Source organism: Hermetia illucens, chromosome 4 (genome assembly GCF_905115235.1).
Source record: "Hermetia illucens chromosome 4, iHerIll2.2.curated.20191125, whole genome shotgun sequence".
Lineage (NCBI taxonomy): Eukaryota > Metazoa > Arthropoda > Insecta > Diptera > Stratiomyidae > Hermetia > Hermetia illucens.
The window spans coordinates 112,566,476-112,582,469 of NC_051852.1; the positions used below are offsets into that span (position 1 = coordinate 112,566,476).

Genomic DNA, 15,994 nt, shown 5'->3' on the forward strand with positions numbered 1-15,994 from the left:
TTATCGATCGAAAGCACGATGATGTCCAGCAAAATCCAACAATTGGATTGTCTCCAAATAGTTTGAATTTAGGGTATATGTATTGTGCATGAGATCGAAAATGACGCGGATTTACCCATACCAATGAACTATTTATCGAATGCACATGAAACAAAAATCAGTTCTTATGCATATGCCCCATATTTCAGTGGGGATCCTAATTAAGACTGATTTCTTATTCTCAGAATGAAAATACATTTTAAACAATGCTCCTTTCCTATCTCTCTAAGTTACACGAAACTTACAATAAACAACCCAACAATACGAGATTAAAAAAAAAACAATGAAAGCTCACTCACCTGTGAAATTTTTCTATTTTGATTCTGTTGCTGCTGCTGTTGTTGGTTACTCATTGTGCTTCCAACTGACATCATATTCATATTTTGTGGGCTTGACGCCGGTACGTTCATCGCATTGCTATTGTGCTGTTGTTGTTGCTGCTGCTGCTGTTGTTGTTGCTGCTGTTGCTGTTGAGTTTGGATGCTCATATGAAGAGGTGTATTCGATTGTCCTTGTTGCTGCATTGAACAATCAGAAAACTGATGTTGAATTTGAACACTCGGTGGTCGTACACTTTCCACAGAATTCTGCGATGCAATATCACTTGAAATACTTGCTGGCGATTCTAGTCCAAGTTGAGCTACGTCCAAATCACATTGCCCGTAATGATGTAAACTGTGCACTGAGTTAGTGGTAGAATCGGGCGTGTATACTCCCATTGAAGGCAAATCGGTGGAGGGTGGCGTATGGTGTTTAAGATCTATATTTGTTGTAGTATTTGGTGTTGTGTTTCCGGACATATCACGATCCCCTGATGTCTTACCTATTAAGTTTTGATTAAGACTTTGTGATTGAGTGTTCATTAGATTCATTGATGACTGGTTTATCACTGACGGAGATGTCTGCTGTAATGATTGTCCTGTTGTATTAGAGAGGGAGGCGGTGGCTTGTTGGTGCTTTTGCTGATCTATATTTTTTATGACTTTGTTACTTGTCGAAGAACCACTATTTTGCTTGTTGCCTTGCTGAGTTTGAGTCTGGAGAGATCCGTACTGTTGCTGTGAAGCAACACACGATTGCTTGAAGCTGGAACAAGACGTGTCCTTTAGTTTATCTTCTTTTTTACTTGATTTATGTTCGCCACTTGTTCCACTAGCCTTGCGCTCACTGCGTTGACTTTTATCCCTAATAGAAGACGACGATGCCGTAAGATGTTGCTGGACCTGCTGTTGCTGCTGCTGTTGAAATTGTTGCTGCTGCATTGCTAATGTGTTCGCAGTTTGAAATATGTTCTGAGCGATATTATGGCTGTACATAGATTGTGCAAGATCTTTTCGGAGATTATTTTGACTTTGCTGTGTTGCCTCTAGATGTTGAAGTTTGTAACTGTAGTAATCCCACTGCCAATAAGATGGAGCAGTTGAGTGGTAATTAGGTAGTTGGTTCATAGCAAATTGTGGCGCTAATTTATTGATGTTCAGATCGACAGCAGCTGCAGCTGCTTGTTTCGCTGCCTCTGATTTAGTCTGATACTTATCATGGCGACTAATATTTGATGTTGAGGATGAAGTTTTGACAAGTTCTTGTTGTTTGGCCGATGATGACAACAGTGAAGACGATGTTGAAGCCGGAACAATATGATTCGTGCTTGAAGTTGAACTTTGTCGCTGATCTTTCCGGCTCTGCTCACTACTGACGTTCGATGATTTCTTCGTTTCAGCTAACGTTGGATTATTTTGAATATTCTGATGCTTTTCACTCTTCATAGGTTCGATAGGCTTTTTATCTGTTTTCATATCACTGAAATCTATATTCGATGGTATGACGGTAGTTGCAATGGGTTTCTTGCTTTCAACGGGGCTCGTTGTCTTTGGTTTGGTTTGATTATCTACGCTTACCGGAATTGTACCCTGAATCGATTGCGATATGTTTTTCTCTGCAACAGATTTATTTGCGTCCAAACCAGGGTTCGAACTTCTCTGTCCAACAAAGTCATTATCACCACCTTCAGTTAAATCAATCTTCAATATTTCGTTTCTGGAATTCTGCAAATTTTGCGAAGCCTGCAAATTTTGTGGCGTTTGTTGTATATTTGGCGTTGAAGTTGGAACGGGAGTGTTCATAGGCTTCGTATTAATTTCTACTTTCTTCATTATCTCCTTGTTTTCCTGTATAGTGTGGGGAGGCATTGGCATTGCTTTAGTAGTCTCTGCTGAGGTCGTCAGGGTGCTAATATTACTGTCCTTATTCAGTTTTATTACTGAGGATGGCGCAGAGACGGACACTGGAGTATTTGTTACTTCAGCTGAATTCTCAGAGGTTTTCTTAGGTTCAGTATCCGATTTATCATTGTCAGTGCTCAAATCAATTTTAATTATTTCCTGGCTAGTGGTTGTTGGAACGTTCGTTGTGGTTGCATTAGAACCAGACTTGAGAAGTTGTCTTTCTGCGACCATTTCTTTAACTGGCGACACCGACTCCTTCGATTTACCTCCAGAATCTTCCAAAGACTTGACGGAGTCGTTTTTTAATTCCGAAACTGCTGACTCGTTTTTTGGTTCTTCTTTTTCCGCTTTCTTGGGAGATGTTTGCATAGGCGGTTGAGCTATGCTGGGTGTCTCACTCGTAGCTGCGATTACTGTAGATATTGGAGTGGAGACAGGGATGGACTTCCTCTGGGATTGGAGAACTAGGTTTGTCGGACCAGTAAGATTTTCACTGTCGACATCTTTAGGAGCACCGCCGTCATCCTTTCCTGAATTAATATTTTCATTCGGTTTGTAAGAAGTAGTTAAACTGTCAGAAATGGATGAAATAGGCGCTGGTTGAATTGTATCTGCTTTATCCTTGGGAACATCTTGACTGGCGTTGCTACTATCACTCACGCATATTACATCCATTAGAGAATCATTTGTTGCCTTTCCAACTATGGGAAGTTTTTCCGTGGTGTCTTTAATGGCCGTTTCACTTTTATTTTCGGAACTGTTTAAAGTTTCAACAACAGCACGCGGAATTTCAGCCATTTCCTTCACATCTTCCGACTGTTGCTTCACATGTGTAAGTTGCTCCTCCGAATTCGCTTGCAATTTAATTTCATCCTTTGTTGTTTTACCATTATCGTTTTGTTCAACTTCGGGTTTGGTTGGTTCCAAGGGAAACTTTGCATCTTCAACCTTCGTTTCAAAAACATCTACTTGAGTCTTCACCATGTCCATGGGTGTTGCCGTTGATGGGCCAAGATTACAGTTGTTCCCTCGTAACGCGCTGGAGATTTGCTTTTTTGTCTTTTTCGCCACTGCTTCCAACACTTTCAACGGAGTTTCAGCCGCAACTTGGACCATTGGAATATTTTCCAAATTTGTTTCAACAATAGGCATTATGACAGGTTTACTTTCAATCAAAGGTTTAACTTCCTCCATTTGTTCTGGTTCTTTAGTTGAAATCTCTGATGTGATGTTACAAATCTTCGCTGGAGATATATTATCCGCAGAAGTTGACGTAGGTACAGAAGAAGTAATTAGCTCCTCATTTTTCTGTTCCTGCTGCTGACTGGACTTTTTTCCACGCAGTTTAGGAGCTGTGTTGATTGGTTTCTCCACAATCGGTTTTTTCGAAGGAGGCGTGGATGCTATCGCGCTTTTTACTTTTACGTCCTCACTTTTATTTTCTGGCAAACTCTTCTCTTCCTGTTGCTGTTTAGTAGCTCGAAGATTCAACATTTCTGTGATAGTCATCTGTTTCTTAGCAGCTGGTTGTTCATCACTACTAAATCCACTTGATTCTACAATCACAGGAGAATCACCAATTCGACCAGATGCTCGATTCCGGCGTTCAACAAATCTTTTTCGCTTGTTCAACGCCACGTTTGACCCATGTCGTAGTCTTTCGTTAATTGTTTCTATTTGTTCCGGTTGCTCAATGGATTGAGGTTTCTGGAGATCATTCGAAGTTTCCAAAGGTAGATTTTCAGTACTATTTGGTGAAGGTTCTTCTGCAGCTGGAGGTATTTTTGCATTTCTTTGGCGTTTAGTTAACGCTTGACTGATTTTTTCAATGCGGCTTGTTTTTTCTGGTGGCTGTGGGGTCACACTATGGCGATTAGCTAAACGTTGTGACCTAGCTGACAAACGACTAAGTTCAGCGCTTGGTTCGGGTGAACCATCTTTTTCTTCATTGCCAAGTCGGCTAAGTAGCTTCTTTTCGTCCTGAGAACCGCATATGGATCGAATGCGCTTGCTTCGCACTTGTGTTGATGACGATGTTGGTGATGGTGAAGATTGTAATGTCTCCACTTCATTCTTTTGGACGCGAAGTCTCTTTGGTTCCAATGCTGAACTGGATACGAGTGTTTCATCTGTTTCTGGTAATGCTGCTTGCCGCTTCCGTGAAATTGTATTACTCACTGTTGCCGCTTTGTCTTTAGGTTCTGGCACTGTCGACACTTTTGCTAGCTTTGTATCACCGAAAGTAGTCTCGTCAAACTTACTAGGGCGCGTCCGACGCCGTCCCGATGAGGTAATTTCTATTACTCGATCCGACGTGGCGACAGATTGTGATTGTACAGACGCTTCCTTCTTCTTTTCAATAGATTTGGTAGCTTCTGTTGATTGGTTGTTGCCTCTAGATACAGTTCTCCTGCGTTTATGCTTCACAGGACTTACTTCAGTTACATTTCCTTGCAAAGATGCAACTACCGATATTTGTGGTTGCGGTTTCTCATTCACTTCCTTTTCTGTGCGGTCGTTTTTCCTTTTTACCAAGGGAGGCATTTCCCCCTCTGCTGCCTTACTGTTTTTATCCTTAATCGATTCGGTGAATTTTTTCGCGGAAGAATCAGAGTTGTCAGACATTTCGCCATCAGAATCGCTTCTGGTCGAATGTAGAATTGACGTTGATAGGAGTGGTGTCCATCGCAAACATTCAGAGTCAATTGGAATTCGATTCTTCGAGTTTCGCACTTTTTCATTGTGCATATCAACTTTCCTCCAATCGATGAGAAATACAACTTGATACCGAATATCACCTTCCTTTTTGATAAGCTTCACAAAATTCAATAAGTGAAAGGCAAGAGCTATATCTGCAATGAATAAGCCCGTCTGTTTGGCAATTTTCTTCAGGGCAATAGGTTCGTTCTTATGCTCATATAAATATTCCAACACCACTGACTTCCAGTAGGCATGATATGAGACGCGTCCCAAATCCGATAATGGTTTTTCTGGAGTGCCTGGTTGCCCCTCTTCTCGACTTAGTAGATAACTAAAGTCAATAAGGAAACGACCAAAACCCTGTCGTTGATATTGCGGCATGGTCATGATGCACGACACATTGTACTTTTGTTGACAATGTTTTTCTTTTGAAAAATAACCGACTAAATGACAACCTTTCTTATCACTTTTTGTCAGCACGTAGAAAAGAAATGGTTCGACATCATAGTATAGAGTCTTGTGATCAAGAAACAGTTTTGCTAATAGACACAGGTTTTGACAATAAAGTTTGTTCACATTCCCATCTACTTCAAATACTGATAATTCACCACATCTGTAGATTTCTGTTCCTGGTGGATGACGCCAGCTGCATTTGTCCTGATGGCGCTCCAGTACGGCTTTACTTTTTGTATATTTTAGACAAAATTCACAAAGGAATAGTTTTGGTAACCTGGGAAGTAAGGTAAAAGATTAATTAGAATAACAAGTTTATTATGGCTCTATATTTGTAGATGTAAGGTTGGATCAAGGGTGGTTTTCTAATAACCCGCTAATTTTTTCATTGACAATCTGGTTATAGTGCGGAAAAATTCAAATAATCACATCTGCTTCAACAATCTTACCAGCCAAATTAAAGGCAGCATCTGCTGCTGCAAGGATAACCTCGTTAGCCTAAAGTCAGCTTATGAAATTATTGTACACTTTCAACTTTGGATTTGTAGAGCTCGAGAAGACTATCCTGACTCCAAAGACAATTTATGAAATGTGAAATTTATCCTAAAGCTATTGAGAAGAGCAGAGAATCTCAGAAAGAAAGAGATTGGTTTCAGACAGTTAATAGTTCTAAGCCGCAGGGTCCCCCAAGTTTGGCAATAAAAATAGCTTAGCATTCAATAATGACAAAATATGATTATTTTATTGCATATATGTAGAAATTCAAAATTGGATGGTTCTGAAATTTCTTATGGAATACATTGCTAACGTTCGGTTCACCAAAAATTATCTTCAGACAAATTGCGACTAAGCTTCAATAAAAAAAACGATTCAGTGGCGCGTTCTTCATTAAATTTACTTCCCAAATTTCAGCTCAATCCGGTCGTTCTATTATTAGTAAGTGTGTGTTTCTGTAACGTATACTTTTTATTGTGTCATTAAAAAAAAGGAGAAAAATTTAGAGCAACGTGCCGTGATTAAATCTTGCGGTACAACCGAATTTAAACGTACGAAAACTCACGAACTGATAAGAAAAGTATATGGTGAATCAGCTGTGTCTCGTGCAACATTTCGTTGTTATGCCGCGTTTACCGATGGCATGGAGAACAAGCAAGGTGAAGAAAGGAGTGGCCGACGAGTGAGCACGAAAACATCGCTCGTACAGACGATGGTCGATATTCGTGCAATGGCGAAAATGCAGATACCAAAAACCATCATTTAAAGCATATTGCATGAAGATTTGAATAGAAAAGTTTGCGCGGTTTTTTCAAACAAATTTTGGACCGTTTGTGCAAACATATAGCACATGAGAGGCCAGAATTATGGAAAGACCCCAACTTTTCCTAGTCCACGATAATGCCCGGCCGCATACGGCCACTGTTATTCAGCAGTTTCTGGCTAGAAAAGGTGTAGCTCAATTGAACTATTCCCCCTACTCTTCGGATTTCAGTCCTCCAGACTACTTTGCCTTTCCAAGGTTGAAATTGAAAATGAAGGGAACCCATTATGCAACGATTGAGAATACCAAAAATCTGTACCGGCTAAATTTAAAGTGTTTCCAGTTTCCGAGTTTAAGGAAGGCTACAATATCGCGCAAGTAGGTGTATTCGTGTTAACGGAGATTATTTTGAATAAAAATTACCCTGTCCAATTTTTTTCCATATTTAAAAATTGTTTTCGAAGCGTAATCTTAAAACTTATGGGACGCACCTTGCGCACTCTTTTGGAAGCATGGGATACTATTGTTCATCTTACTTTCGTTTGCATCATCATTCTAGGCTCTTCCATTTTGGACGCACACACCAATTTCCCGTTGGGAAACAAGAAACCGGAGTGCATGTCCAAAAGATACAAGAATTGCAATATCTAGTTCATTTTCACTTCAACTACAGCAAACATGTGGTATTTAGCTAATACTTCATCTTTTGAGTAACAAACTTATGGTTCCACATTCCCACAAATCCTGAACACAGGTCATATACACAAAATATCCCCTTGTACATGGACATACATACCTTGCATACTCTTGTGGAAATGGGCTCGAATACCATGTTTCAATCTCCCACTTTCCAAATTCGATAGCAGCCGGACATCGCTCTTGCGCCGCCAGTGCAAAAGATGGTGGACTAAGCATAGTTGGATTAAGAACAGGCACAGCCAAATTTAATTTTCCACCAGGATTCATAACTTCTGCAACTGCTTCGGCAGCCTTCTCCCGTATGTCCTTATACATTGCAACATCTGCTTCTGTTACGCCGGGCGGTAGAGGTTGTTTCTCTGCAATGAAGACGAAATTGCTAAATAGCATAAATCTAACTTTGAAAATATGCGCTTTTGAGGGGGCTCTGAGATATTTACGGTTATAATATAAAAGATGCGGTTTATATACTTTATAGAAAACATGCAAAAAGTACATGGAATAATTAATTATTCGTTAATAAATCTACATTTCAAACAATTTACATAATATTTTTATTGAGAATACGAATCATACATTGTTTTAGTAAAAAAGGTTTCATATAGATGCAAAACAATTTCTGACAGTTAAATGTAATATCACTATCCCAAAAGTTTCCAAAGTAATTTTGCAACCAATAAATAAGCTCAATATATATTTTTTACAAAAAAGGAAACAATATTATTTGCAATGAAATTATGGAAAATTGCCAGCTGCCATACTACACATTAATCATCTGATAAAAGTACTAATTTACTGAAAGAAATTAACAAATATACAGCGGATGTGACAGACAATTGACAGACGCAGACTCAGCGAATGCCGAAGGCGTGTTAGATTTGTGTTGCTATAGTTTTGACGCGCTCTTTGAACCAGCTTCGCGATTTAACGTAAAAAAATGGTGTAAAACGAAATGCACCCAATGATTTCTTACTTTAATTGATATTTTATACAACGATATCATAAATGATAATCAATTACCATACACTTCGAATGGATCCATTTGTCACAGAATTATATTAATTTTTTCAAATGCGCTTTGATTCGAAAAAAAACTGCAAATGTCACTTCGAACTTGCAGCGTTACTCGCAACTCTTAAACTGAAACCTGTTCCGCGTTTTACTCGAGGAGCCTTATCTACATGACATTACCGACATTCCTGGGAAACATAAACAACTTCACCTCTTACTTTATCATCCAGCTCCAAACCGGGCGGGTATAGGTTTTTCTGACTTTTAACGCTTTCTCGTACTTCATCCTAATTCTATTACCTTCAAATCTTCTGCTGAATAAAATTAATGTAAACTAAAACCAAATGAATTATCGCGGGACTTCGATATTTTGAAAAAAAAACCGAATTGGCAATGGATTTGAACAAAACAGGGTCACCGAAACCAGCAGCAATAGCAGTAATGGCAGTAAGTGTATTTCAAAGCAACCGAACCCAGACCACCATATCATTCTATAGCAAATACGATATACAAAATCAAATCAACTGAATATTCGACATATTGGTTAGAAATTATAATATCAAAGGAAAAAAAGGTGTGAAGGAACAAAAAACAAAATAAAATATTTAAATACATATATCAACACCATTAGCAAAAAATATTATGTAAATAAAGAATTGTCTTCGGAAATTATGTTCTTGTGTACATCGTTAGTTTCTTTCAATAAATATTTTCTCTCTTCTCTATTCCCTTCTTCATCTTGTAATGAGTAAATAATTACGGTAGTTAATATATCGCAATTCCTTACCCATAATGGATTGATTATTGTTGTTGTATGGCGCTGGTGAATTGACATTATTCATTCCAAATATATTGAACATGTTGCTTTTTTGACTCAACGATGCAAAATCGAGTTGATTAGAAACATTTGAGAAACCACCACCAAAGGGCAAATGCTGCTTTAATTTCTCATCATCCTTGTCATCAATGTCTTCATCTACGTCCTCATCGTTTTTCTCATTTTCATCACTTTCTTCATCATCTTCATCTTCCTCGTTTTCATCACTTGATATTTTCGATTCAAGTTTCTGTGATCGCATAACTGTTTTTTGAGTTAAATATGGAACATAGTCATCCTCGCTAGAATACTCTGCAGCTCTACTTGGTTTTTGCTCGAGAGGTAGCGAAATAGGTGCGATTCGTTTTTTAGTGTTTGTGGATGTGGCTGAACTATTACGCAACACTGTATCCGTGCCACTACTCGAGGTGGCGATCGATCCAGTGGATACTAATGAATGATTTTTCTTGGATAATATCCGGTTATTGGAGTTCTTATTACTACTTGTAATCATATCAGTCTTCTTCAATTGTCCCTGTTCTTGGCGCTTTAACTCTTCTTCAAATATTCGCTGCTTTTCATAATCCCTAAATGTACTTCGAGTTTCTTTTAAAACCTCCTTCTTAGCATTAGTGCAATTGAAAATTTCAGTGGTAGTAGACGCGGAAGGTTTGTCTTTATTTTTAATGCTCGCTCTCGAATAGTCAGAGGTGGTGAAAATATGTGATAGTCCGTCGAATAGGCCTTTTAACTGTGAATTTTTTTGCTTTTTACTGCTCACTTTCGCTGTACTGCCACTACAAGATTTTCCCGCCGTAGGTTGCAGATTAGACGTTAACCCTGGCAATTTTTCATCCTTCCCTTTTGCTGCAGAGAAAATGTCAACGTTTTTCTTTGCTTCAGCTGCGAACCCCCAGTTCTCGTCTTTGATATTTACTCCAAACGCCTGGAACGGGTTGTCTTTTATTACTTGTGTTTTAAATTGCGCCTTCAAGGGAGCTAATTGATTTCTTTGTAAGGCAGAGAGCTCTGATTTTGATTCACTTTTGTCACTATCTTCGTCTTCATCATCATCTTCGTCCGACGAAGTGCATGCACTGGAACTTCCACTTGAATCCGAACATGAACTACTTGAGCTGCACGAATCTGATGACGAACTTTCGTCATCTTCCCCCTCATTTTCTTCATCGTCGTCATTGTCGCTACTTGAGCATGATGACGACGAGTCCGAAAGGGATTTCATTTGATCGTTGTGTCTGCCTTCATTAAAAAGTTTGTCCTTCACTCCTTTAACTTTGCATTCACTCACCACAGCAGGCGTGCTCGAACGGGAATTGCTGCCAGCTTTCGAAGTTGATGCCACATTTTTAGCCACTCGCCCACTATTGAAGGCAGAATGTCTAAAAAATTTCTGTTTTTCTTTCGAGATGCGATCAGGCTGATTTAGTTGTTTTAATGTTGATTCTGACAATGTTCCTGATTTACTCGATTGTGTTTCACTTTTTACACTTTCATTAGGCAGGGCTTGGATCGGAACAGATGCACGAGCGGGATTATGATCTAATTTGCTTCGATCACTATTTAGAGTTGAAGATTTTTTCTTACTTGTGTTTGGTATTTGGTGCTGATGTGATGAGGACGATGACGGTATTGGTGGCTTCGCTGCTGTATTAACTGTTGATGATCCTGTGACGTATTGATTTTTTGAAACACATAATTGTTTACCATCTTCGGAATTAATTGGCTGATTCTCTGGCGCTTCATCTGAATCTTCTGATAAATTCATTGGAGGAACTCTAGGTTTTCTCGAACTCGATTTCTGCATGAATGACGAGACAGGTGAGCTGGGTGGATCCTCACATGCTGATTCAATGGTCCTGAATAAAATAATTTACGTTGTAACTTTTTTATTATACAATAGATGAATTTGATGCATTTCTTTCTTAGAATATACAAATTGAATTAACATAATTACACTCATCCTTTACATAGCGAACAAGAGGCCTACCTTGAATCTGCGAAGGTATTCAAGCATCGTGGAGTAAACAGACTCAAGGAATAGTAAAAAATTGCGTTTTTTTTTCTATTCCTTAGTATGTTTATCGAATATTTTTTGGAAACAACTGCAAACTTCAGTTTAGATTGGGTAGGATAACACTCTTTGAATTCTCAACTGCGACTAAAACACTTGAGGAGCTAAAATCAGTCTTTGACATTATCTTTACCATCTGAAATAGGAATTACTTCTGAATAGAAAATTCGCATTCATCTGAAGGTGGTTTATTAGTGAAGAAAGTTTTGAAGAAGCGCTGTTGGCTGCTCGCATGATCTTGCAGAACCCATTGAGTAAGGGATGCCCAACCCACAGAAAAAGGACTCGACATTTACCACAAGGTCCTGTGTATAACCCTACCCCGATATGATTCAGAGCCAACAGCTGCGAATCGAACACAGAAACACATTGGATGCAGAGTGGTGAACGCGCTATGTCCCATCTAGAAGATATGGGCAACCATATATGTTTAATTCAGGCCATATTCGTCCTGTACTTTATCTTCGAATTTGAAAAACATCGAGGCTAGTTCGAAATGACTAATCCAATCCTTCAACTATCAGCAAATATTTGATGCAATGGTGGTTTGTTATGTTTTGATACGAAGAAGAGAATCTCCAAGATGAAAGGTCAACCATCATGAGTCAACAAAAGTGACCTTCCAAAATCCACATGAGCAGCCACAAATGAAGCTAGATCAAATGTCAATAGAAAAATTCACTTGTACATTGCCACAGAGACGTTTCTCAAATGATCCTCTAAGCCAAACGCCGACATTTATTGCACTATACGGTTTCATCGTGGTAAACAATCGCACAAACCAAAGTAAAATGTTGGTGAAAAGTGCACAGTAGCCACAAAAAAATTAAAACCGCAGTACAAAAACGTAAAGGAGAAATGAATTGAATGCTTCGTAAACTCAGTTTCATCTCGCACAAATGTCACTGCGGGATTTAAATGAATTCAGCAACATAAACACTTATAGAGCACAATTCCCACTTGACTAATCCCCTATTGCTAAGAACCATTCAGTTTATTCATATAATCAAGTGTTAAAACATTTCAAATTGTCAATGACTAAAATTTAATTTACTTCTGCGTTCATGTTAGTAATAGATGCCCCCATCTATAAGAATAATGGTGAGGATTAATCTTATTCAAAATAACTACAATTTTCGGGTTTGGTTTTTCATATTTCCCGAATATGTGAAAGGTTTATATGAGGATATGACTTCAATAAGGTAATAAATAAATTCAGTAAACATTTTTTTTGTGTCAAAATACCTTCGACCACAAACTTGGTAAATTTTTCCGCACAAACCTGAGCGTTTCAGTTTTCTGATGTACGCATCGATATTTTTTAATTCAAATAGAATATTTTGCTGTTAACAGATTGATTAGTACTTCCGCATAAAAAGCTTCGAATTATACGAGACCGAAAAGATGCTGGCATTCCACGCAAGTCAAGGAGTGAGTGTACAAAAGAAATGCAAATTTATAACTTTCAATATGTGAAATAATTTTCAATTACTACTTACCTTCTGTTATTTTGTTCTCGGACTTTGGAAATTTTACGACGTATCGCCGATTCAGATCCTACGTTTCGACTAGAAGATCGTTTCATTACATTATCATGGTGCTCTAAACAATAATTACATCTGAAGAAATGGAAGAACAAAGAATCGTTAAAGAGGTCATTATTTGATTCCGCTTCATCGTATTTACCTCCATGGGCACTTTGGCTTCTTCTCAGGCACAGGATTCAAGCAGGTTAGATGAAAATTTTTGTCGCAAGTGCAACAACCCAGTAGACATGGGCCTTTACCAGGCTCATTACAAGCATCACATTTTTTACATTCTTTACATGACCACTTATTACCTTTGGCAACAAATGTAGATAACATCACTTGGTTTTTACAGTTACTAGCAATATTTGCGCAGCTTGTGTGAAGCGCTAAGCCACAAAAATTACATTCGCTAAGCGGTTCAGGAACTCCGTTCCGGTTTGCCGTTGAATTGCCATCGCATTCGGCGCAGGTGGAATCAATGCTTTCCTAAAAGTAAACATATAATTATTTATAATTGCCGTAGATAAGTTGAAATTAAGAAGCGGAATAACCCAGTTTTCAAATCATCTAATGCTGTCTACCCCCCTTAAAACAGTTGCATGGGTAACAATGCAGAGCTGGCAGCAGCACTTCTTTCAGTGGCAATTTTCATACGGGTAGCAACTAAAACACTATGAAACAACTAAATATTTTCTCTTTGCCACACTCTGAACAAATACGTTCTTGGCGATGCAAAGCTTTATGTATGTTCTAGTTTCTCCCATTTCGAACAGAATCTAGGTTTAGGAATTCAATGTTCAACTGTCTCTTGTGTAAGCAAAAATAATGTTTCCAGATACCTTCCTGGACTATGAATTCAAATTTATTCTCTAGGATTTTCCTGTTGAGGATGGGAGACTATGATTCCGATTTGATCTCAGGTTAGCAGCAGATCAATAAGTACTCACTCATGACGAAAAGCGTTGCTATGGAAAGTTTGCATTACTATCGCGTGCCAAAGCAGTATTCAAAGGATCTCTTTAAACGAAGTGCTATAAAATTGTTTATCAAGTCCCGACTGAAATTGATTCTATCCTATGATGTTTGGTTTTAAAAATATCAGATGTGTTTTCCGATCGGTTTCGAACTAGTGATCATCATGAAAAGACGCGTCTATCTATGATCTACGTTTTTGTGCCCGATGAAATAGAAAGGTATCTGGAATTTTTAACCTTTGTCATTTTTTGGGAAGGTTATTATATCCGTATTTTGCGCTTTAAATGCTTTCCACAAGAAACCTTCAGGTCAGGATTTTAATGATTAAATTAAGAAAATGCCTGTGATAAACTGACAATATGCCGTTACTATCAGAAACTCATTGAAAGAAATATTCATTTCCAAAAAAGTCTTATAGATCGACCAATAAGATTACGTCAATGACAATTTTCACCGTCATTGATATGATACGGTCGAGTTTTGAGCGTGCCCCGGATTGTTCATTCTTAAATAGTCTGTTAAAGCAAATTCCTATTGCAGCTCATGATAAATTAGATGTTGCGCTATTTGCCAAATTAAATTTAGTTTTTCATTCAAATAAAAAAAATGAACCTAAACGTAGAAAAAACAAATTTTTAAATTGAAGCAGAATGGCCTTGCGATTTGTTGGCCATGAAATTGTTTAGCAACGCAACTTGCATGTTTATCGCCAGGTGAAGTTTCTTCATATAGCGCCACGGAGCCGCTTCTTTCATTCTCTGACGCCGATTTCAATGCTAAATGAGCCGTTCGGCATCTTTCTAAAAATGTGACCGCTATCCTAGAAGAAGCAACTGCTATAGCAATTTCAGATCTTGCACAGCGGACAAAATCAATAACATGAGGAGATTTCTCCAGAGTTCTGTTGGATGCATCTAGGGAACAAAGACAGCCACAATACATTCCGAAATTTTACACTGCGAAAGTATAAAAAGCGGCATCACTCTATACCAAAACGGTTTCCGCATTGAATAGTAGCCATATTGAAGTTGAGTAATTATCCTGTACGCATGTTATTGTTGGCCTTCACAAAGCAGGCAAGACTGCGAAACAGAATTTATGCGCTGTGTTCTCGAGTCAAACAGACTGAAGATGTTGACCGACCGAAAAGTGGGCGGCCGCGTTCTGATCGTAGTAAAAAAAAGGTGGCAGCTGTACACTCGTACGTCAGACGTAATCCAGCGAGTCGACAATGGCTAAAGAATGGCTCACTCAACAGCTTTTTACGCCGCGTTTGAAGGCGCACGAGAAAACTCTTGCGCTTGTACGGTAAGGCCGGTTACAAAAAAAAAATCTTGTTCATAGACGAGAAAGTGTTTACGATAGAACAGAAATTAAATTGCCAAAACAATAGGGTGTATGCTCGTTTGTCTACCGAAGCCCCTGAGAAAGGAGTGAAGACATCGGGTGCTTTCTACCAAAATACCGTATTAGAGCTGGCTTAAAGCCCTTAGACGATACTCTGTTTGTCGGCATCGATTGGGTCTTCTAATTCGATTCTGCCGCAGCACCTTCCACGAAAGTGACTCAGCAGTGCCTAGACGGCAATGTGCCATCGTCCTTTATTCAAGGGAAAGATTGCACTTCGGGCAGCGCCGATTTGAATCCATTAGATTATCAATTTGGGATAAGTCAAAAGAGATTACCTGCAATAAACCCCACCGAAATATGGATTCTGAAGCTCAATCTAGCCGGTACGGTTCGATAGAAACCATGTATACCTTCATTTCACGATCTGGTGCTAGCATGCCTACTTTGACTTATAAACACATGTCTTTGATTAAAAGCTAAATTTGGTTGTGCATTTCCCATTGATTTCAAAATCAGAAGTCCCAAAACGAACACAAATTCGATGTAGAAAGTCTCCTGGCTGCTCCCGGCTGAAAAATCACACACGCAGACCAAAATCCTTCTCGAGATCTTATCAAAAAAGCCGTTCCATATAAAATATATGGGAAAATGAATTATCTTCACAATTTTTTTTTTTAGATTTCACTAGCTATTCTGGGGGAGACAAATCCAACAAATGTATGATTGAAATATATAATTTATATATGTATATAGATTGAAAAAATGACTAGTACAAACAAGATATATATATATAGGAAATAATAAGGACAACCCAAATATCAAAAACCGACAAAACGTACTACGAAG

At 38.5% G+C, this 15,994-nt stretch overlaps 1 protein-coding gene across 10 annotated transcripts in view; it reads right to left on the reverse strand.

The window, feature by feature from the left end:
• The window catches only part of LOC119653893 (histone acetyltransferase KAT6A), a 41,524-nt gene that overhangs the window by 4,442 nt on the left and 21,088 nt on the right, over window positions 1–15,994 (reverse strand). For 8 of the 10 annotated variants that reach the window (XM_038059022.1, XM_038059021.1, XM_038059018.1 and 5 more), the window contains exons 3-7: window positions 12,981–13,309; window positions 12,794–12,913; window positions 9,173–11,079; window positions 7,472–7,733; window positions 339–5,694 (exon numbers count right to left, since the gene is read on the reverse strand). In XM_038059022.1, coding sequence (XP_037914950.1) covers window positions 339–5,694; window positions 7,472–7,733; window positions 9,173–11,079; window positions 12,794–12,913; window positions 12,981–13,309 — 7,974 coding nt within the window. The remainder of the gene's footprint in view (window positions 1–338; window positions 5,695–7,471; window positions 7,734–9,172; window positions 11,080–12,793; window positions 12,914–12,980; window positions 13,310–15,994) is intronic. The other 2 variants (XM_038059024.1, XM_038059023.1) reach the window with 2 other exon arrangements.